The sequence below is a fragment of the Rattus norvegicus genome, chromosome 6, assembly GCF_036323735.1.
Source record: "Rattus norvegicus strain BN/NHsdMcwi chromosome 6, GRCr8, whole genome shotgun sequence".
Lineage (NCBI taxonomy): Eukaryota > Metazoa > Chordata > Mammalia > Rodentia > Muridae > Rattus > Rattus norvegicus.
Window position 1 is genome coordinate 135,801,777 of NC_086024.1, and position 23,333 is coordinate 135,825,109.

The 23,333-nt window shown below is 47.8% G+C and overlaps 1 protein-coding gene and 1 long non-coding RNA gene across 10 annotated transcripts in view; one reads left to right on the plus strand and one right to left on the minus strand.

Moving 5' to 3' along the window:
• Positions 1-21,411, plus strand: part of Tecpr2 (tectonin beta-propeller repeat containing 2) — a 102,423-nt gene extending 81,012 nt beyond the window's left edge. For all 9 annotated transcript variants that reach the window (XM_063262024.1, XM_006240620.4, XM_039113381.2 and 6 more), the window contains 4 exons: positions 4,897-5,045; positions 16,786-16,927; positions 17,380-17,529; positions 18,023-21,411. In XM_063262024.1, coding sequence (XP_063118094.1) covers positions 4,897-5,045; positions 16,786-16,927; positions 17,380-17,529; positions 18,023-18,174 — 593 coding nt within the window. In that variant the 3' untranslated portion in view covers positions 18,175-21,411. The remainder of the gene's footprint in view (positions 1-4,896; positions 5,046-16,785; positions 16,928-17,379; positions 17,530-18,022) is intronic.
• LOC134479258 (uncharacterized) lies at positions 491-16,786 on the minus strand. The gene is made up of 2 exons (XR_010052389.1): positions 7,106-16,786; positions 491-5,161 (listed from the first exon to the last, which is right to left on the minus strand). It is a non-coding gene; the product is annotated as an uncharacterized LOC134479258 (long non-coding RNA).
• Positions 21,412-23,333: the final 1,922 nt, after the last annotated feature.

Consider the following 23,333-nt stretch of genomic DNA (forward strand, 5'->3'; position numbering starts at 1 on the left):
CACACACACACACACACACACATGTTTTTTCATACACACACACAGAAATATATATATATATATATATATATATATATATATATATATATATATATATATATATATATATATATATATATGCCAGCAAAATGACTCAGAAGGTAAAGAAGGGTTCTGGACACCAAACCCAGTGACCTGAGTTTGACCCCTGGGACCCACACGGTAGGAGGAGGAGACCGTGTCCTGCTAACTATCCCTTGGAGTCTACACAGGAACCATGGCACATGTACCGCCAAACAAAAGTGATTTCTGACTTTGAGCTTAGCTGAGTGTTGTCAGCCTACAGCCATGTCATCCCTCCCCTTTTTACCTTTATCAAGCCAGATGCTGCTCTGATTGCCAAAATAGAGGCTGCACCTGTAATTCAGGAAGCTGAGGCCCTCAGATCACCAGTTCAAGGCCAGCCTAGACTACACAGTTGTCAAAACAACTATAGCAACCAGAAAAAGGATGAAATTTACACATTTATTAAATGACTGTTGAACCCAGCTAAAGAGATAGAATATGGAATTTTACAGTGGTCTGTTACAATCCTTGCTTTTGGAGGAAAATGGGCATGATTTAGCAAATATTTAAGATACTCATATTTCATTTCCCATTATTCATAAATATGAGTGTCAGACACTAGGCCATTTAGCAAACTAATGCAGTGGTTTAATTCATCTAGTCACAGCATGTATTGAAGACATATCATTGTCAGTTTGTGCCTTAGGTATCAAACAAGATTATATCATGCAATAGTTTAGTGGAGAAGAATTTTATACTCCAGGAAACAACCAGCAAACACTGAACTGTTCTGAACCTCACACTGAAAAGGATTCTATGATAGGGTGGGTGGTACACCCTGTAATCCCAGCTGAGGAAGCAAGGCGCAGAAGGTCAAGGACAGGTTGTGCTATTAATGACACACACACACACACACACACACACACACACACACACACACACCTTTTTTAAAAAGCAGTTTTAAGAAGAAAGTGCCTGTTTGGGGGAATAAAATAAAAGCTTTTCTCCTTGATGAAGCAAATAAAAAAGGCTGGGCTCCCCCTAGTCCCAGCCCCGGGCACCAGCAGCTCCCTGTCCTCACAGTGCCTTAGTGAGGCTGCACTGCTCTGGGTGCGTCTCTCTAGAGGGGAGAGCAGAGGAGAAAGCCTACTAACTTAGACTTTAGTTCAGAGGGGGCACAGCACTTTCGATCACTAGACCCTGCCATGGCTGTAAGCCTGAAGGAATGTGAGACGCACAGAGAAAGCTCACAGAGGGAGGAGGTTCTGCCACCCGACCCTGTGGACACACATAGAACATCTGAAGTAAAAAAGAGTGAGCCCCAACTGAGTGTTTTTGTCCTTGACCTGGCTCCTGGACCCAAAATGCCCTCTGGGGTGTGCATTCAGTAGGCTCTCTTTGCTCTGAGCCCAGATCCGCTCGCCTTACATGAGCTCCCACCTGTCCCAATGTTATCTGTTTGTTAACTCTGAGATGCCAGCCCAGTGTGGGTTTGCCCCCATGTGACTCCATCGTGCTCTGCTACTGCCTCACGCTTTCACCTGGCAGGTTACAGATTCCGAATAAGATCGTCTGTAGTCAGCGTTCGGGTCCCTGCCTTTTTCACTATATATTATTGCAGACATTGCTTTATTGTGGACTTCCCATGTAAGGTCATAATTCTAGGATGTCCATCTGGTAAGACATCACCACACCTGACATGCATGTGTTCTTGTTCAAAGAAAGCATACGCATGGCCCATAAGCACAGTAAAAGCTTCTGAATGTCATTCCTTAGCAAAGAATTGCAAATTAAGGTCATGACAAGCTGTGGTTTAAATGGCTGACACTAAAAAGTACCCGGTGATGGGGGAAGTGTGGCCAGAGAGAGTTCTTTCTTTTACTGTTGCCATGAGGATGCTCCAACCATAAGACGGTGGCTTCCAGTATCCTCCACTATAGCAAAAAGGCCAATAGGATTCATAGGAGCATATTGATGCCAGCTCCTACCAGCAGATCGCAGGCGGATCACACATAGGCCGATCACGCACAGGCCTATGGCTTCATTCCATGGCTCGATGCTACAGAAACACCATGGCTTGCTGGCTAGGTGGTTTCTGGGCATAGATGTGTGAAGGAGTGCAGTCAGTGCAGGGTCCACTGGGACAGAGGATGTGAACCATGACCTGGCTGCTCCGGAGATACTGCTATGAATCTGACCTACAGCTGAAGCTAGACAAAGCCTGCCAGAAGCTCTTGGCCACACTCAGACAATGCAGCATGCTCGAGGAGTGCCTTAAAGCTAGGAAAGGAGACGGAGGCTGTCTGTCTATCTAAGAGCAGAGGCTACGTCTGCAATCCCAGCACTTGAGAGGTGGAAGCAGGATCAGGAGTCCACTGCCACCTCTTGGCTACACAGTTGCTTGCAGGCCAGCTTTGTTTATACAAGACCCTGCCTCAAAACAAAGGGAAAGGCTTTGTTTAGGGAAGAATAAGAAAAGAGACAGCTCTCCCTTCTGTCTATGTCTATAGTAGTTGTACAAGGTTAGTCAGAATAAAACAAGCTTTTCTCAATCTTAAGCATCTGGTGAAGAAACTGAGTAAGTGCCTGCCTAGTAGTGTATGAGTCCTACATTCAGTGAGAAGTTCAGGGTCATCCTTGGCTACATAGCAAGTTGAGGCCAGCCTGGGCTACAAGATACAGTCAGTGTAACTGAGAGATGGCTCAGCAGTTAAGAGCACTGACTACGGGATTGGGGATTTAGCTCAGTGGTAGAGCGCTTGCCTAACAAGCACAAGGCCCTGGGTTCGGTCCCCAGCTCCGAAAAAAGAAAAAAAAAAAAAAGAGCACTGACTGCTCTTCCAGAGGTCCTGAGTTCAAATCCCAGCAACCACATGCTGGCTCACAACCATCTATAATGGGATCTGATGCCCTCTTCTGGTGTACAATGGTTCATACATAAAATAAATAAATAAGCAAGCAAACAGACAACAGCAAACACTGGTCTGTGGTGGCACATTCCTCTAATCCCACCACTCAGGAGGCAGAGGCAGCTAGATCTCTGAGGTCCAGGCTAGCCTACAGAGTAAGTTCCAGTACAGCCAGGCCTACACAGAGAAACCCTGTATCAAAAAACCAAAAAACAGACAAACAAAAACCCCTGTGCTAATAAGGATATAAGCAAGTCTGCTAGTAGGCATGTAAGTGGTACAACTTGGAGAAACCGGCATTCTCTTTAAAAGTGATCTCGAAGGCCTGATTCCATCCCTGGAACCGTGTGGTAGAAGGGAAGCATCCACTCTTATAAGTTGTCCTCTGACTTACACACATGTGAAGGGAGGGGCTGGAGAGATGGTTCAGTGGCCGAAAGCACTGGCTGCACTTCCAGAGGACCTGGGTTCAGCTTCACACACACACACACACACACACACGGTGACTCACAACCATCTATCACTCTAGTTACAAAGGATCCATCCACTTCCCTCTGCCCTCTTCAGGCACCGCACACACATGGTGTGCTTACATACATGCAGACAAAACAATCACATAAAATAAAAATTAAAAATCTTTGAATTAAAAGTAATACATGTTTCTTCTTTCCTCATTCTCCCTTTGAGACATGATCTCATTGTGAAGTCCAGGATAGCTTTAAAAATAATCCTCCTCCCTCAGCCTTTCAAGGACTGGGATTTCAGATCTGTACTGTGAGGCCTAGCTTGCTACACAAAAACAAAATTTATGCAAGAATGGCCATAACAGTTTTGCTGTAATAGCAAGACATGGAAATGACCTGAATGGCCATCAGTAGATAAATACAGAAACTCTCGGTGGCATTTGTGTGCAATGGGATGATACTTAGCCACAAAGGCAGTGGCTGCTGCCTCATGCTGCCTCTTACTGTAGCACGTGGACTTCATGCTGCCTGTGTGAACCCCTAATAAGGACCGAACTAAGCTCTGGTGGTAGATGTCAGGGCAGCCTGGGGTACATGAGACCCTGGCCTCAAGTAGAGGCCATGGCAGGGAGGGACCTAAGGAAATTCCTAGTGAGACAGAATTTCTATGTCTAGATAGGTGTGGGTGGTTCTCGACTGACTGTAAAGTCTAGACTTGAACCTGAACACAGCCTGTACACTTGCTGTTTATAAGGACTTAGAAGTCAGAGGTAGCTGGTCTGGGTTCAAGCCTGCTGTCCTTCTTAGCTTCCTGGGTTGCCCACCATCCTGCCATTCCCAGGTTTGAACCATTTACCGTTGCTGGAAGGTGTGAAGTGAAGCTGTGAGAGACCGGCTAGAGCCTGTCTTACCGTAGATAGATGTTGAGTAACTTGGCTGTCGCATTCTTTAGTTGCTAGACTATTGTCAAATATGATCTCTTCGTTTTTTTCCCCTTGAGGTGCTTTATCAGGTGCTCTGGGCTAGGCCACACCCTCTCAGCCCAGCTTCCTTTTCTTGACTCCTTCCATTCCATTCCCTCCTATGGCAGCAGCTAGTTTAAGTAGCACAGAGAAAGTGCAAAAATAAAAGTGAGGATTCTTTAGATTTACTCTTTTTTCTTCACAGTCTTCATTCAGTTATTTAGATTTACTCTTAATCTTAGTAAATATGAGCCCCCTTTCCACACCGAGAGCATTTACTAGCAGTGGTTACATGTTGGATGAAGTTAATGAAGGATGTACTGTGCTTGATGGCATCATAGCTACACAGGATGCTCTGAGGCACCGGCAGGAAGCCTGGTGTGGCAGGACATCCGGATGACACACACCTGCATCAACTGCAGACGGAGCCTCCTGTCTTTCTTTGAAGTGGAGTTTATACACTGAAGATCTGTCATTTGTCAAGCTAATTACAGTGTGTGTTTCCCGCCTCTGCAGGAGCTGTGAGGCTGACCAGCTTGGCCTGTGGAAATGAGCATATCTGGGCCTGCGACTCCAAGGGTGGGCTTTACTTCCGTGTTGGAACCCAGCCTCTGAATCCCAGTCTGATGCTTCCAGCCTGGATCACGATTGAGCCACCGGTCCAGGTAAGCAGAGCCAGCCGGAAAGAACTTGCCAGTAGTAAGAGGGAGCTCTTAGGACAACTCCAGGGCTACATGGAGAGGTGTGCCCTGTGAGTACTCAGTCGCTTGCTGCTCAAAGCCTGGAATTTGGGAAGGTTAGAGCTGAATAGGTTATTTGAGATTATCTGAGCCAACATAAGCTTTTCCCCTCTTAAAATAAAAACAGTTTGACTTGTCACCAAATGAACATTCTCTTTTAAAAAATTTTAAACACTATTCAAAAATACAAAGAAGAAAGTAAAATTTGCATAAAGTGTTGCCATGGAGATATCTGTTATTAGTGGGTTTGCTGTTTCCCCTGGCAATGCTGCAGGTTGAACCCCGGGCCTCACAAATGCCAAGCAAGCGCTCCACTACTGAGCTGAGCTCATTGCCCTGGTGCTCACGTGTGTTCTGTGAGTGCCTTTCCTAGACTTAGGAATTTTGTTTCCTGGGTTAATGAAGCCTTTGTCTATTTGTGTGGGGATTCAGTTCCAGCACTGTCCTATCCTAAAATCTACTTCCTGGCTTTCAGTTTTTAGGGTCTTCTGACATGTTTTGGGGGTGGGTGTTTGTTTTGGTTTTTTCGTTTGTTTTGGCTAGTTGCTAAGAAGAGCTAATAGGGTTGGTTCATGTACTAAGTATATTTCTCTTAAGCTTTATGTAAGGAGAGACTGCAATGGTTAAGACCACTAGCTGCTCTGTTAGAGGACCAGGGCTCAATTCCCAGCATCCTCATGGTGACTCATTAACCATCCTTAATTCCTCTTCTGGCCTCCTTGGGCAGCAAGGCACACATGCAGTTTACAGAAATACATCCAGGCAAAACATCATAGACATATAAAAACACATAATTTAAAAAGCAAAACAAAACAAAAAAACTTAGGCCAGGTGATGGTGACCCATGCCTTTAATCTCAGCATTTGGGGCACAGAGACAGGTGGTGGATCTCTGTGAGTTTGAGGCCAGCCTGGTCCACAGCGCAAGCTCCAGAACAGCCAGGGCTACACAGAGAAACCCTATCTGGAAAAACAACAACAAAAAACAAACAAACAGGGGTTGGGGATTTAGCTCAGTGGTAGAGTGCTTGCCTAGCAAGCGCAAGGCCCTGGGTTCGGTCCCCAGCTCCGAAAAAAAAGAAAAAAGAAAAAAACAAACAAACAAACAAAAATTTTATGTGAGAGGCCATGACATCGCCAGAGTTATTTGCTCAGGCTCCAGCTCATCTCTGCTTTGTGGCTTTGTTGGGAAAGACGTGAGGTTGTCTTATATAGGAAGAACAGGGACAGGAAGACATCCTCATGGAGGCAGGGAAGGATCCAGAATTGTTACGGTTGTCTACATTCTGCGTGTCCTGCCGAGTGGATTCTAACATGGGCTCTGCATTTCCTCCACATGTAATAGAGCACTGACCACAGGACGGCCATGTTAGTTGGGGTTGACAGGAACACTCATCATCACACGTGCTTGCCCCTGAGTACGGGCTGTCAGCCTCACTGTTGTTGAAGTCCCCGGCATCTGCATGCGGGCAGCCTCCCCCACCTTGTTTTCAGCACAGCCCTTCTCTTTTTTTCTTACTGATGACTTTATATTATTTTAGAGGTACTGTTCAGCCAGGCCTGATAGCACAGGTTTGTAACCCTCCTGCTTAGGAGGCTGACGCAGGACAATCCTAAATTCAAGGATTGCCTTGGTACAGAGTGAGACCAGGGCCACTGTGGGCAACCTGAATAAGGTCCAGTTTCAAAAAAAAAAAAAAAAAAAAAAAGGAGTTGACAGTCATCTTCAGCTAGTACGTAGTGAGTTCAAGGTCAGCCTGGGATAAATGAGACCTTGTATCAAGAAACCAAAAAAGAACAAAGAAATGCTTGGTGTGCTAGTGCATGCTTTACTCCCAGCCTTGGGGAGGTAGAGGCAGGCGGGCCTCCAAAGACTGACCGGGCTACCCTGGTCTACATAGTTGGAGGAGAGCCAGGCCTACATAAACCTGTCTGGATATAACATAAAGGAAAAAAGGAGTTACAACCCACATAGCATAGACTTACCTTCTGCAGTGTACCGCATGTGGTACTGCATGTTGTTCCTAGTGTGTTCATGAAGCTGTGCCTCACCGCTGCAATCCTGGGACATGCCATCATCCAGACCACCAGTTAGACTTCTTTGCTCTCAGAAATCTCGAACCCAAAAGCCTGTGGCTGCCACTGATCACTTCCTGCTTCCCTAGTCTGTACACTGCATATTAATGGACTCCTGCTGAGGAGCAGAGTCTCTCCCTGGTGAGGTGTGCTCAGAGCTCTTCAATATCTCAGCATGGGAGTTCTTCCCCGGCCTTTATGACAGTAGAACTCCATCAGGGTTTGCTTGCTGGTACTATCGAGGATTTTACCTCCACATTCCTGAGGGATATTGATCTTTGACTTCCTGTTCTTGTCACAAGTTTCTGTGACTTGGTGTCAAGGTACTGCCGATCTCTAAAGTGAACGTGTGGTAGGCGGCTGGAGGCAGAGCACAGTAGTAGAGCTTGTACCAGGCGGGCAGCGCCGCAGGCCCGAGTTCCGTCTCCACCGCTGCTGTAAAAAGACGGTTGAGGGCTGGGGATTTAGCTCAGTGGTAGAGCGCTTACCTAGGAAGCGCAAGGCCCTGGGTTCGGTCCCCAGCTCCGGAAAAAAAAACAAAAAAAAAAACAAAAAAACAAAAAAAAAAAAAAGACGGTTGAAATACTTCTCTTCCGTTTGAAAGGGCTCATGGAGCTTTTAGGCATTTGTCAGAATTTATCAGGGTAGCAATATTTGCCTGGGCTTGGGTTTTTTGTGTGTTGTTTGTTTTGTTTGGGAAAGAGTCATACTATGAGCCTTGACTGGCATACTGTGTAGACTAAGCTGGACTCAAACTCAAAGATCTGCCTGCTTCTGCCTTTAGAATTCAACTTGTCTTTTTAAGATTTTTTTTATGCGTCTATGTAGGAGTATACCATGTATGTGTCCAAAGAGGTTGGAAAGAGATGTGAGGTCTCCCAGTGCTCCAATTACAGATGGTGTTGAAGTCCAAACTCAAATCCTGAGCATGAGGAGTTGTTGTTGTTCAATATTTATTTGTTTGTTTATTTATTATTACTATTGTGAGTGCATGGTGTATGGCAGGCATATGCAGATCACAGGACGGCTTCAGCTGGTGGTTTCTGGCCACCCTGGGCTGCAGCTGAGGAGCTCAGGTCATCAGGCTTGTGCAGAGCGCTATTACCTGCCAAGCCCTCCCTCCAGTCCCATCATTACTGACCCAGTCTCTTTACTTGTTGTCTGTTCTAATCTTGATTCAAACCAAGCAGTTTCTGGTTTTGTAGTAACTTCTTCATCTGTGACATCTAACTTATTGGCATCCAGTTTCCATATGGTATTCTCGTGGCCCTTTTTATTTCTGTATGATTGTACTTCTGATTTTTTTTTCTTTTTTCTTTTTTTCAGAGCTGGGGACCGAACCCAGGGCCTTGCGCTTCCTAGGCAAGCGCTCTACCACTGAGCTAAATCCCCAACCCCTGTACTTCTGATTTTAATAATTCAGGTCTCTTTCCTTTCCTTTTGTGTGACATGTGTGTACTTTAATGCACATGAATATGGACTCGCACACTGCACATGAGGAGATCCAGTGTCCCTCCCCTTCTCCCTTGTTTGGCATGGGGAATTTCCAGGGGTTCTCCTGTCTCTGCCGCCCATCTTTCCCCAGAGTGCTGGATTACAGGTGTGCACTACCGTGTCTGACTACACGTGGGCTCTGAGGTGAACTGCAGTCGCTGCTTATATGCAGGTGGCTGACTCACTAAGCCGTCTCCTCCTCCCCTGTTTTCTCAGCCCGTCATAGACTTTGTCTGCTTTATCTTCTTCTCAAATTCCGTCTTTGGTTTTATTGGTTTTCTATATTGTTTTCCTGTATCTTCTCTATTTCTGTTCTGATCCTTATTTCTTCCCCACACTCTTGTGTGCAGTCCTGTGTTTCCCAGTGGTTTCCACTGACAGCCCCAGCTCTATTGACCGCAGTTGTGCATCTGTGATGGCAGTGGGCTGTGAGCAGGGCATGGGCACATAGCAATGGCCATGTTGAGGAAAGAGCTAGACTACAATTGTGGTGGCAAAGACCTGGTCCCCAGTCTCTGCCACAGGAACCTCTCTGTGCATCCTGGTCATGGGGGAGCAGGACAGCACAGGGACATGTGTCAAACCATAAGCTTCTGTCCCTTTCTCCATCTCGATTCCACGATAACCTCAAGAAGACAGAACTAAAATGGGAGAAGAAGTCTTAGTTGGAGTGATTTGAAGGTGATCAACAGCTTGGTGCAGGAAACTGCTAAAATGGAGTAAAGTCCCATGAAAGGATCCCACAGCTGTGCTCTGAGTGAAGCAGTGACGGATGCCAAGTGGCTGCTAAACATGGACTCCTTCAGCAGTGCTGCCCAACAGAGCTGTGCGTGCTCACTCTACATACTGTAGTGTGTGGTGAAGGAATCGCTTTGCCTGGGAATGTATAAGTCCAGATGCTCTCACGTCGTTGCTGAGGGGAGAGGAAAGCAGCTTTGTGCGTGTGTGCGTGGACCTTCATGAAGCACTTTTCCAGACGGACCCTTTCCCTCAACCTTTATTTTACCCCCAAGAAGTAGAAGCCAGAGGACTTTCTCTCTACTTCACCAGCAAGTGGCTTTGCTGCCTTGAACAGTTTTTTTTTTTTTTCCTTCTTTTTTTCGGAGCTGGGGACCGAACCCAGGGCCTTGCGCTTGCTACCACTGAGCTAAATCCCCAACCCCTGCCTTGAACAGTTTAAGGGCCTGTCTGTCACACAGCCTACTATGAGCAGAGCCTTCCTGGGACCCGCCCCTGCTAAGGCTCCCAGTGGAGTCCTTAACAGTGCATTTCATTCCTTCTGTTTTTCTTTCTTTCTTCCTAATGTGCACTGGTTGGTATTTGGCCTGCACTGTATGTCTGTGTGAGGGTGTCAGATCTTGGAGTTACAGACATTATGAGCTGCCGTGTGGGTGCTGAGAATTGAACCCACATCCTCTGGAAGAAAGTCAGTGCTCTTACCTGCTGAGCCATGTCTCCAGCCCCTGACGGTCATTTCTAGAGTTAGGGGTGACACTGAGCTATCATAGATGGTCCCCTGAGGAAGCCTGAGTGCTTTAGACACATCTGTCCTTCTTTGTGGCAGCACAGCAAGTGGCCGCTCCCCCCTCTTCCTTTAGGTTTGGTTCACTGTTGGCCTTTTAAAGATGGGGTCTCTGTCTATTGCCTGATCTCAGATTTACTGTGTAGCCAAAGATAAGTTTGAACTCCTGATCCTCCAGCCTCTTTGCCCTGAGTGCTGAGTGCCTATGCCACCATGCCGGGCTTTCTGTTTTGTCCAGACACAGTCTCTGTGTAGCCAAGGTTGACCTCGAGTTTGCAGTGATCCTCCTGCACCAGCCTTCCAAGTGCTAAGACTATAGGCATGCACTGCAGTAGCCAGCTTCTGTCTCAGAACAGCCTCTGGTGACAGAGAGGAAGATTCCAGCTCAGGGCGGGTCAGAGGCCTTAGGTCCAGTAGGACTGTAGAGTTGTCCCAGAGCTTTGACCCAAGATGGAGTCGCTGAGAACACCAAGACGGAGGAACCTTGTGGGGTCCAGCCCCTTGGAAAAGGAAAACTAAATGTTCTACCCTTCTCGGAAGTCTGTTGACCCCATGTCTCAGCAGAACACTTAACCTCAGCCTTCTGCCTTTCTGACAGCCAGAGCCCCCAACACAAGCACACGAGCGTGTGCTCCCGTGTGCACACACACACCGCACTCAGCTTACTGCAGTCCCACTCCTGCTCAGCTTAAACACCCTACAAACTCACTCCTTTTGGGCAGTGCTGCTTTTCCTTGTCTCGGGGACAGCCCAGCAGTACTGACCCAGTGGAGCTTTGCCTTTTGGCCTTGGCGAGCTCTGGTGACCTGCCACATTGGTGGCAGAGCTGAATACAGACCTGGGTATGTGATACTGATCTGGCTCCCTCCTCTGGCTCCGGGGTCCTAGGCCTTGTGGGGACACTGACTCTAGGAGCTGTGGGAGAGTTCACGGATGTCACCCACAGGTTAATGATGAACCAACAGGGACTTTTCTACAAATTAAACAGTAAGTTCAGGAGGGTGGACTGCCGAGGAGTCCATAAAAAAGATGCAGCGGTCAGGAGGATCCTCTGAGTCAGGTTGGGAAGTGTGTAGTGGATTCACAGCAGACTGAGTGACCTGTGTGCCCTTCGGTCCTCGGCACCTCTGCTCAGCTTCCTGTCTCATCCAGGACATCCTCCGAGCTGAGCAGAGGTGCAGCACAGCGGATACCATGGGAATGGAGCAGAAGCCTCTATTTTTGTTTCCTGGTCTCTGTTAAAACCTCGCTCTGATAGTGATTTGGGGGTGAAGTTTCCACAAAGTACTCAAAACAAATGACTCAGTTTTCAGACTTGCTAGTGCTTGAAAGGCCTTGGGGAGACATTTTTAGTGGTTTTTAGCAGGTTTCAGAGCTGGAGTTTGTAGAGATTTATGTCCGTATTTGGGGCACCTCTAAAGCTAGAGTAATAGTGTGGCCTTTTGTAGCACTGTGGGCTCTGGCTGAATTAAAGGAGTCCTCAGGCACCTACCCTCGAGTGACCCCACCCTGAGCAAGCTGTGTCTCCCGAATCCATCTTCTTTGCTAGCTGTTGAGCCACCTTCCACAGCCATCTCCTCCGTGCCACAATGTTATTGGCCGTCCAGTGTTGTTTGCTCTGCCTGCCCTGAGGACTCGGCCTGGCAGAGCAAACATTATAACACCAAAGCCGGCAGAGCTGGCAAGTAGCCATACTACACAGACAGTGTTAAATTCCACTGCATCAGTGTGCTGTGCTTCTGTGAACAGTTCTGTGCTGTGCTGTCCGTGAGTGTGGAAGGTTGTTTCCACCTTCTAAGGGTCCTCCACTGTTCAAAGTTTTCATTGTAATGCTCTCTCGCCTCCCTCGTTAGCTTAAAGCATTACAGTTTCTACATTTTCTATTGTTGCTTTGTGCTTGCTTGTTTGCTTTTTGTAAATTATATATTTTTATTTTATGTGCATTGGTGTTTTGCCTGCATGTATGTCTGTGTGAAGGTGTCAGATATTGGAGTTATAGGCAGCTGTGAGCTGCCTTGTGGGTGCTGGGAATTGAACCAGGGTCCTCTGGAAGAGCAGTCAGTGCTCCCAACCTCTGAGACATCTCTCTAGCTCCCGCTTGTTGGTTTGTTGATGCTGTTATAATTTTCTTACTGCACTTTGTGTGTTTGGTATATACGTGTGTGCATGTGGATGTACGCCTGTGCATGCACATGTGGATGTGTGCCTGTGCATGCACATGTGGAATCCAGAGGTCAGCATCATGTGCCTCTCCACAGCCCTCTGCTTTCTTGTTGTTATTACTGGTTGGTTTGTTTGTTTGTTTGTTTGTTTGAGACACTATCTCTCCCTGACAGACTGGCTAAGGAGTGAAACCTCAGGATTGATGTACTTGTTTCCATGGTTACAGATGTGTGCTGCTATGTTCAGCTTTCCCTTGGTGCTGGGAATCGTAACCCTACCTACTACATGTAGTCTTCATACTACATGGAAGCGCTTGACTAACTGAGCCCTCCACCCATTCCTCCTGATATGTTTCAGAGGTCTGCTGTGGTGGTGGTGTAAAGTGTCCGCCTGCATGTGTGTATGTGCACTACATCCGTGCAGTGCCAGTGGGTTCAGAAGAGGGCATTGGATCCCTGGAACTAGGGATGCTATGGCCAGTATGAGCCACCACATGGAACTGAACCAGGTCCTCTGTAAAAGTAGCAAGAGCTCATAACTGACAAACCATCTTTCTAGCTCCTTTAATAGAGTTTGGAGACAAGGTTTCATTACCCAAAGTGACCTCGAAGTAATCATCCTCCTGCCTTCACCTCTCATATTTTGAGATTATGGGGGTGTGTCACCATGCCCAGCTTCTGTGATTTCTTTCCCAGCAAGTTTGTTATTAGCTTATAGAAAAGCTCCTAATTTTTAAAAGATTTGTGTGGGGTTGGGGATTTAGCTCAGTGGTAGAGCGCTTGCCTAGGAAGCGCAAGGCCCTGGGTTAGGTCCCCAGCAGCTCCGAAAAAAAGAACCAAAAAAAAAAAAAAAAAAAGATTTGTGTGTGTGTGTGTGTGTGTGTGTGTGTGTGTGTGTGTGGTGTGTGTGTGTGTGGTGTGTGTATGGTGAGGGTGTATATGTGTGGTGTGTGTGTGTGGTGTTTGTCTGTATGGTGAGGGTGTGTGTGTGTGGTGTGGTGTTTGTGTGTATGGTGTGTGTGTGTGTGGTGTGGTGTGTGTGTGTGTGTGTGTGTGTGTGTGTGTTTGCGTGCGCGCGCATGCCTGCATGAATTTACATTCACCACATTCATTGTGGTGCCTACAGAGGCCAGAAAGCATGAGATCTCCTGGAACTGGGCTTACAGTCAGTATTGGTGCTAGAAACTGAGCTTAAAAGTCTTCTAGCTTTCAGTGCTCCTAATGACTGCGTCATCTCTCCAGTTCCATAAGCTCTAATTTTTAATGTCAGTTTTTTATCCTACTGATTTGCTTATAGTGTACATTGGGGTTCAGTTTTGGTCGAGCTTTGTCATTGGCAAATTTGGGTAACTCAGCTTCTTCCTTTCCTATCCATTTACGCATTATCTGTTTGTCTTGCCTTATTGCAGTCTAGCTAAGAGTTCAAGCGCTGTATTGAACAAGATTGAAGAGTCCACATCCTGTCCCCTTTATAATTTCAGAGGAAGTGCTTTGAATTTCTCTGATTATATAATGTTGGCTATAGGCTTGTTGAATGCAGCTTTTATTATGTTGAGGTATCTTCCTTCTATTTCTAGTTTCTTCAGCACTTTTATTCTGAAGTGATGTTGAGCTTTGTCAGAGGCCTTGTCTACATCTTCAGAGACGTGGTTTCTGTGTTATCTGTGCACTGTAATGTATTGGTTTGCATATGATAACCCACTCCCCCATCTTTAGATTAAAACGCACTTGATTGTAATGTATGACTTTTTATGTTGTTGAATTCACTTTGCAAGTATTTTATTGAGAATTTCCATATTTCCATATCTGTGTTCTTCAGGGAAATCGGTCTGTAGTTTCCCTTTTTGTTTTGTCCTTGTCTGACTTTTGGTAGGAGTCTGATGGCTCCATAGAGTGCGTTTGATAACACCCAGTCCTCGCTGCCTTGTGGGCTGGTGTCAAGAGCTTGCTGTTTGCTCCTTTTTAAGGTCTTTTGAAAGAAACCATGAAGCCAGCCCTCTGCTCTAGGCTTTTCTGTCTGGGGAGACACTGCTGTTTCTGTCTCCTTTCTTATCAAAGCATTTGCTCTCTGTGTGTTCTTGAGTAGGTTTGTAGGTCAGATGTGTCTAAGAACTCATCCTTATGTCTAAGAGCTCCTGTAGAGGTTTTGAATACAGATTTCCGGAAGCATTCCCTAATGACCCTCTAGATTTCATTGGTATCTTTTGCAACTTCCCTTTTTCATCTCCTTTTTGTTGCGGTCTTTTTCTTCCAGTTAGCTAAGTGTCTATGGATCGTACTTAATTGACTTTTCAAAGAAACAACTCTTGGTTTCACTGATTTTCAATTCTTTTATTTACTATAAGAGTGTGTGTGTATGTGCGTGCGTGCGTGCGTGCGTCCAGAAGGCAGTAGCTACAGGGCGTCTCCCAGGGGCTGCAGTTCATCATTTTTTCAGCTAGGCTAGTAGCTAACGAGTCCCAGCAAACCCCTGTCTCTACCCCTTTACACTGTGTGTATAGGAGTTCCCAACCACTCCTTCCCTGGTGCGGAGGGTCCAGACCCAGGTCCTCATGCTTACACACAGGCATTCTTACCCATGAGTACCCATGAGCCATCTTTGTAGCACCCAAAGGCCTCTTCCGTCTTCATGGTCCCTGTGTGGTTTTTGTGCTCCAGCTTGCCTCTTATTTTTAGTAGTCTTTTTCTTCTTTCTGTATCAACTCACGAGTATACAAGAAAGGTTTGTTGGGAATCGAACTGCCAACATCGTGGGGTGGGGAGAAAAATGTCAGGAAAGCAAGTTTTATATGGCGGTCAGCAGAGTTCAGTCTTTGAGCTGATACAGCTGTTCCAGTTGACTAGATGCCCTTGCCTGAGGTAGCTGGCCTTTGGGGCAGCTTAAGAGAAGGAGGTCCCTTAGAAGCTGGAGGTTCTTGATGGCACTTGGTATACAGAAACCCCCTTTAGGCCTCAGTTTCTCCAATAACAATTGTTCTGTTTAGGAGACGTCAACAGCACTGCCCCTGGGGTGGGAAGGCTTTGGACTCACTTCCCTGCCTCTGTTGCTTGTTTTTGGTAGTGCTGGGCAGTGGTTGATAGTGCTTGGAGCTCATGCTTGGTAGGTGAGTGCTGACCACTACAGCTCTCAGTTTATGGTGGTGGTGGTGGTGGTGCTTGATTTAAACAGGGTCTCTCTGTGTGGCCCTGACTGTCCTAGCACTAGCTCCACCTACCTTTGCCTAGGAGCACTGGGATTAAAGGTGTTCACTATTGCTGATTCCATGTTTTTGTCATTTTGAGACAGGATCTTGCTAAATTGCCAGAGTTTGTGATCTGCCTCAACCTCCTAACCTCCGAGTTACTGACCTGTGTGTACCTTTAGGCGTAGTTTTAGTCTTTCTCTTTGTTCTTTGTTTTGTTTTTTGTTTTTTTGTTTGTTTTTTGGTTGGTTGTTTGTTTGTTTTAGGGGAAGTTATTGTTATTTGAGTTGTTTTGTTTTTTTGAGACAGGGTTTCTTTGGGTACCCTTTCCTTGGCTGTCCTAGAATTAAGCCTCAAACTCACTATCTAGTGGGCAGATAGTGGTCCCAGCTGGCGTTACCTACACGCTCAGGAAAGACAGGATGTCAGAGTTGTCGAGCAAACCTAGTCCTGAGCTTTTTTTTCTGCAGTATATACCCTACAACTACAAGTGCTGTTTTGCTGGGGTCTGAAGAGGGTCTCTCAAAGCCCACCCCACAATGACGCACTTCCTCCAACGAGGACTCTAGATCACTCTGCCCTGAAAAACCATGAGGGCTTTGTTACTCTGTGGAATGGCCTGCCTTACTTAGAACAAGCAAACTTTGGAGAGACTTGTTCTTGACTATAAAGCACTGACGACACATCATAGCTTGTTGACCTGTACAAAGGAGCCACCAGCCTGCTGCCTAGCCAAGAGCCAGCTCCTGCTGGCTTTCTCTGCCTCCATCTCCCATGGTCCATACTGCAGGACATGTGACCTAATGGAAAGGCACAGGCAGGAGGACTGACAGAGCTTAAAGAAGTCTTCCGGTAGGGTCAGGGCCAAGCGAGCTGGCCATGCTGGAGGCCACCCTTCTTAGTGAATGTGAGGGTGGCCATGGGCAGGCTGCTGGGCTTTTTCTGCCCTGTGGGCTGTAGATCATTTCTTCTCACTCCCTTATCCAGACCCCTTCTGCCTTTCTGTGGCCAGCTGAAGTTTCTGGCTGTCTGCAGGGGTACCCCACAGTCTTGTGACACTGTGATGATGGATGGCCTGGTAAATGTCCTCCTTTCCTCTGCAACTGCAGGCCAGGTGCAGAACCACCAAGGAGCCCATCCCAGCATTGACCCTTCTGCTCATGACTGCTGCTTCACATAACTCCTCAAACCTCTTGTCCTTCTCTGAGGTCTGTCCCTTCCTGTTTCCAGCTTGCTGGGGTCACTTTGGTCAGCGTCCATTCTAGCCCCAATGACCAGATGTTGTGGGCCCTGGATAGCAGGTGGAATGTGCACGTGAGAACTGGAGTCACCGAGGAGATGCCCGTGGGGACAGACTGGGAGCACGTGCCAGGTAGGAACAGTCCAACAGCTGTCCTGTTGTCCCACACACAGCCACAGATGACAAGAACTGAAATCATGTCAAGCTGAAATCAGTTTAACTTGAGGTCTCCCAGCCCCACTGTCTGTAACACAGGCTGTCACCCCCACCCAGTGGCCATATAGAGGTCCTGGTATTGTTGGGTCTGAGATGTTCTGAAGCAGGAGCCAGGTAAAGACCCGAAGGGCATTCCTTGCTGGGAGAACCCAGGCCAGCCCACTGTGGGGTATGCAGGAATATAGCTTTCTCAGTGCCAACTCATGTGTGGCTGGGTCAGCCTCCTGGGCCTCTCTGCCTTGATGCCCAACACTTTACAGTGTCACCACAAGAAACTCTGGTGGCCAACAGTGTCTGGAGAGAGCAGCACTGGGAATGTGCTCTGTATGTGCGATCCAGAGGTGAGCTGATACCAAGTTTGCCCACAGGATTACAGGCCTGCCAGTTGGCACTGAGCACCAGGACCGTGTGGGCCCGCTGTCCAAATGGTGACCTTGCCCGCCGCTATGGCATCACAGACAAAAATCCTGCTGGGGACTACTGGAAGAAAATCCCGGGAAATGTATCCTGTTTCACAGGTAGGTGCTGGGCATGGTAGACTTGGTGTCTCCTAGGGGACAGTGTAGACGGGGGTGTGAAGAGGTTACTCCATCTCAGCTCCACATTCCACAGCCAGAGCCAAGAACATGGCTGCCTGTGGGAGGGATCCACACACAGGTTCTGCAGGAACACTGCTTCACAGCCTGGAGCAAACTGCTTACATAGCTACATATCTACACACACATGTAATCCCAACACTTGAAAGGCTGAGGAGGTAGATTGTGAGTTCTAGGCTAACCTGGCTTACATAGTGAGTTCCAAGCCAATCTGGGCTATCCTGTGAGACTCTTGTCTAAAAAAAAAGAAAAGAAAGAAAACCTAAGAAATTAAATTGAGTGAACACAGCACAGGTTGGAGAAACGGCCTTCCCTTCCTCATCCCTGAGCCATAATGTTATCAAATCCAGACCGGACCAGGTCTGATCACCACTTATGCCCCTTGTCTTAGACTGACTGGCTGTCATCTTTGCAGTGACCTCATCAGACGAGCTGTGGGCAGTGGGCTCCTCTGGCTGTCTCCTTCAGCGACTGACAAAGACGTTCAGCCATTCACACAACACCCAGAACAACCAGGCAGCCACCTCCCACCCTGAGGAGCTGGAGGACGAGTGGGAGGTCATCTGAAGGAGCCGAGGCAGCCAGTGGAGGAGGAAGCTGGGTTCTGTGATGGAGGCAGCCTATCTCCCTGTGGCTCCTTGTGGACATGCCTCATCCACCAGGCTGGACACCCACACTCGCTTTCATCCGTATTTGTTTTGGTCTCATTACAGAACTCACAGCCTTAGCCATGTGCTTGGAACTGTCGCTTGTAGGAACAGCACCTTGGACATCTTACCAAGGTCCCCTCCAAGTGAGAGCAGTGGCTGCCGCTCAGCTGCACGCACGAGTTCCCTGTGCACCCAGGACATTCTTATCCGCAATTGCAGGTCCTGGTGTGTGAGCCAGGAGGGACAGGCACATGTCCATACCAGAACCCCAGACCAAATGGCCGGCCGGTCAGAGCTTGCAGCCACTGGATATGTTTGGTGACAGTGTTGACATTATCACAGGGTCCCACACTTCTCTCCTAGAGGTCCAGGCCACAGTGCACATCCCACACGGGACATTCCAGGTAGGAAAGGACCCATGCTGGCTGGGGTGCGGGGCTGTGCCGGGTGAACATGTACACCCTCGCCTCACCATGCTGCCCACACTCAGGGTAGCTGCCCATCCTGCCCACCTCAGCCGACACGCCAGCCAGTGGGTGCAGACGGAGCACAGGTGCCCACGTGGTCCATGTAGCTCAGCACCCCTGAGACATCTTGGGAATGACACTTGACAGTATGCTGGTAGGCATCCTAACGCTGGGCTCTTCCTCAAAAGATGAATCTAGTAACTGCCTTTCATTTGTTATGTTACAGACCTGAATAAGATACCTCACTTAAAATCAAATCTCACAGATTGAGAAGATAAATGTTTCTTCTGAAAATAGTGAAGGTCTTTTGTTCCTTCATGAGATTTATCCTAAGCCCACCTTGTCTTGGCTATAGCTTTGCAGGGGTGGCTGTCCCCTATCATGTCCTCACCCAAGAGCAGCCACTGTCTGCAGTAGGCATAGCATTGACTCCCCCGTGGCTAGTGTAATACAGTGCCTCTGCTCACGGCTGCTGTGTCCCTCCGCAGTGGTGGGGACAGAGCATCTGAGCTTCAAGGGCAGGCTGCCCACCCCACCACCAGGTCCCTGTTACCACTCCAGACTGGCTGCTTTTCTTAGTCCGCCTGGTCCAGGCAGTTACTTGATGTCTGTTTTCTGCTAAGCATGTCGGGCCCAGCAGTGACGGTGCAGAGGCTCCCGGTCTCAGCAGTGGTGAGCTGCCCGGGGCCTTGACTGCACTTCATCTTATAGACTCCTTCTCAAGAGTTCAGTGACAGCAGAGGCAGCTCCGAGTGGGCCGATCCTCTCCTGTGGACGGTGCCTTGCCCGGCTCCTCACAATGGCAGCAGTCCCCTAAGCCCACAGGACGCTAGTGCAATTAAGCCCAAGTTAAGTGGACACTTTCAGCCTAGCTTTAGCTCCACTGCTTCGTGTGATTTTCTTTTTGGTTTACATTTTAGTTGTGCTTTAGATCATGCAAAATACTACTTTTTCCAACTGTGGAGTCTGCAGAGTGAGCTGGGGGTACACCAAGCCCAGCAGCCCAGCCACACTGCAGCAGAGTGCCAGCCACTGCCTGGGTGGCTTGAAGCAGCCTGCACAGATGGTACAGTGGGCAGCGCCATTCCACAGCAGCACACCACCTCTGGCAGGCCTAGAGAGAATGCTGCAAAGAAGGCACAGTGAAGGGAAGTCCCAAGACATTAGTCTTCGGCTGTTGCTTTGAGTCAGTCTTCTATAGCCCAGGTTGGCTTCCAGTTCACCGTGTAGCAAGCCAAGAATGGCCTTTGCTGATCTTCCTGCACCCACCTTTTAAGTTCTGGGATTATGGGTGTACACTACCATGTCCTCTGAAGACATCAGATTCCATGCAAAGAAGTCCAAGAGTATAGCTCTTTCAGAATCCCCACTGGAATGTTTCTCTTGCACAGGGGAATTCTTAAAATCATGACCGTTCCCACAGACATCCCATGTACATGCTCAGATCTCTAACTTAATGTCCTTCTCTAGAGCCCACGGGGGAGAATAGGGTTAGTCTGTGAGCCTCAGACTCACAGGCGGTTGGGTGCCTTATTCCAGTCACAGTGATCACGTACCAGGACCTGGCTTGGCAGACCAGCTGACCTGTGCTGATGCCACAAACTCCTGGAGTTGCCCCAACAAGGGCCAGCATGTCAGGTACGGCCCAGATCATGGCAGGGCCTTCACCCCAGGCAGCCAGGCTGCCCCTGTATCCCAGCATTCCATAGGCATCGCAGGGGGCAGGGGGAGGGAGGCAACAGCTGCTGTGCCTACTGTTTCCACTTGGCACAGAAAACCTGCCTTTGCTTTCTGGAGGGCAAGTGCTTTCTACTCAAACGATGGGACACCACAGAAAACCCATATGGAGATTTTACTTATTCAAAATGTAGAACCTGTAAGTTAGAAATCCTGTGTGGGGCTGGGATGTGGCTTAGTGATGGAAGACAGATCAAAACTACGTGGACTCCAAGCATGCCTACAATCCCAGCACTCAGGAAGCCGAGTATTGTCACGAGTTCCAGACCAGCCTGGACCACAAAGATCCTGTCTCAAAAAAACCTGAACTTAAAGTAAACAAACTGAGAGCCCGGATTGCCACAACGTTGGCATCCATGTTGAATTTGCCCAAATCAGTAGGAACAGACACAACACTAAGGTGGACAACAGAGGTGAAGAGGCACTGACAGAAACACCCTCCAGTAGGAGACCCCAAAGGCACAGCTCTCAGAGAAAGCCTCAGTCCAAAAGCCCAACACTAAAAATGCCATCTCTGAACATTCGTCAAGAGCAAAACTAGAGCTGTGTCTCTAGCACAGAGACCCAGGCCTTGCCTGGCATGCAGGGCCTGGCTACAGTTCCCAGAGTGGCAACAAAAAACTAACGAGAGGGACAGTGCCACTGTTTGTGGGCTTGAGCATATGCCTGCAGTGCCACAGGATGTATGTCAGCAGAGCGTACTGTGGGGTCCCACAGGCAATCTCAGGGTGCTGAGAGACTCTGGCTTGTCAGGTCAGTACGGTTTACAGAGAGAACATTGCATGGTGGGGGGCACTGTATATGGAGCAGAGGGAGACAAGTTCTCACCTGGGACAAACAGCTGGTCAGTGATTGTTCCCAAGCCTGTGTCTTTTTATCCTTTGAATGTTGAGCCATGTAAATGTATTATTTATTTCAAAACTAAATAAAATTTACATGTAGAAACTCAATTCTCTTCAATTTGCAGTTTTAACAGTACTTGAGTCAAATATCACAAAATCAACACCAAAAGCATTTTAAAAATCCCTTTCACAAACTAGAAGTACTTACACCATGGTGAGCTAGCATTGGTGTGCTGCCTGCCTGCGTGTGTGTCTCTGTGAGTGTGCCAAGTCCTTTGGAACTGGACTTAAACAGTTGTGAGCTGCCATGAGCGTGCTGGGAGTTGAACACGGGTCCTTGGAAGAGCAGCCAGTACTCTTTTTTTTTTTTTATAAATTTATTTTTTTTAAGATTTTATTTTATTGTATGAGTACACTGTAGCTGCCTTCAGACACACCAGAAGAGGGCATCAGATCTCATTACAGATGGTTGTGAGCCACCATGTGGTTGCTGGGATTTGAACTCAGGACCTCAGGAAGAGCAGTCGGTGCTCTTAACCACTGAGCCATCTCTCCAGCCCCCAGCAGCCAGTACTCTTAATCACTGAACCATTTCTCCAGTCCCTACCACTGATCTTGGGCTGGGGGCTGGCTAGTGTAGAACACTTACTTAGTGTGGTTCCATCTCCCAGCATTGCCAAAAGAACCACTGATGACTGGTGTGACCAGAGCCTCCCCTACAGGACTGGACTTCTCCCCACAATCCCAGTGTTCCGTGCAGGATCTCTATTCATTTGTGTGTTTACATGCTCTCGCACTCGTGTGTGCAGATGTGTATTGTGCATGCCGTAGCACAAGTGTGGAGGTCACCTTACATGGGTTCCAGGGATTGATCTCAGGATTCCAGTCTTGGGTGGTAAGCACCTTTACCCACTGAGCCATCTTGACATCCCTATGCTTTATAGGAGAAAAAAATTAAATGTCTACATAGTGTCAGTAAAGATTTACACACTTCTCCCTCAGCTGAGACAGCAGTCACACCCATATAGACGTGAGTTACAACTCATCACACTACAAATGGCTGCCTTTGTGTTTTATCATCTCAGGTTTTTACAGTCAGAACCGGTCATCAAAGAGGGTATGGGGGGACAACAGTGTGGATTACTGACGTTTGCTTTTCTAAGACAGGGACAGGAGTAGCCTAGAACTCATGCACCCTAGGCTAACCTTGATAAATTTTCTTGAGACAGTCTCACATAGCCCAAGCCTACTTAAAACTGACCACGTAGCCAAGGAAGTCAGCGTTTGCCTCTACCTCATGAGTGCTGGGATTACAGGAGTACACCACCACGCCCAGTTCTAGTTGGGGCTATTGGTCAAACCCTCAGCTTTTTTTTTTTTTTTTTTTGTTCTTTTTTTTTTTTTTTTTTCCGGAGCTGGGGACCGAACCCAGGGCCTTGCGCTTCCTAGGTAAGCGCTCTACCACTGAGCTAAATCCCCAGCCCCCAAACCCTCAGCTTTTTAACGCTAGGCAAACACACTCAACTATATTCCGAGCTCTGGCATTAACGTTCTTCCTAAGGTTTATTTCATGTTCATGAGTGTTTTGCCTGCATGTAGGTCTGTGTATTGTGTGCATACCTGGTGGACAAAGTGGTCAGAAGAGGGCATCAGAGCCCCTGGAAATGCAGTAATAAACTGTCGCAAGCTACCGTGAGGGTGCTGGGAGTTGAACCTAGGTCTGGAAGAGCAACCACTGCTCTTAAGCACTGACCCATCTCTTCAGCCCCTGACCATGAGCCTGATCCTCTGTGTGTTAGGATCACAGCCAAGCACCACTGTGCTTGTCTGTAGTTACTGGAAATGAGCTGTGGAGATCCTGTGCTCTTCCTTCCTGCCTCCTAGGAGCCATCTTGTCTGGATAGGCTGTGAGGTAATATACAGAACTGCTGTCCACACTGAGACTAGTAAAGAAATGAAGCCGAGGTTGAAGCAGATGGAGTCTGTGTGGAAAGCAGACGCAAGCAGAGGGAGCAGCAGCAGGCTACACT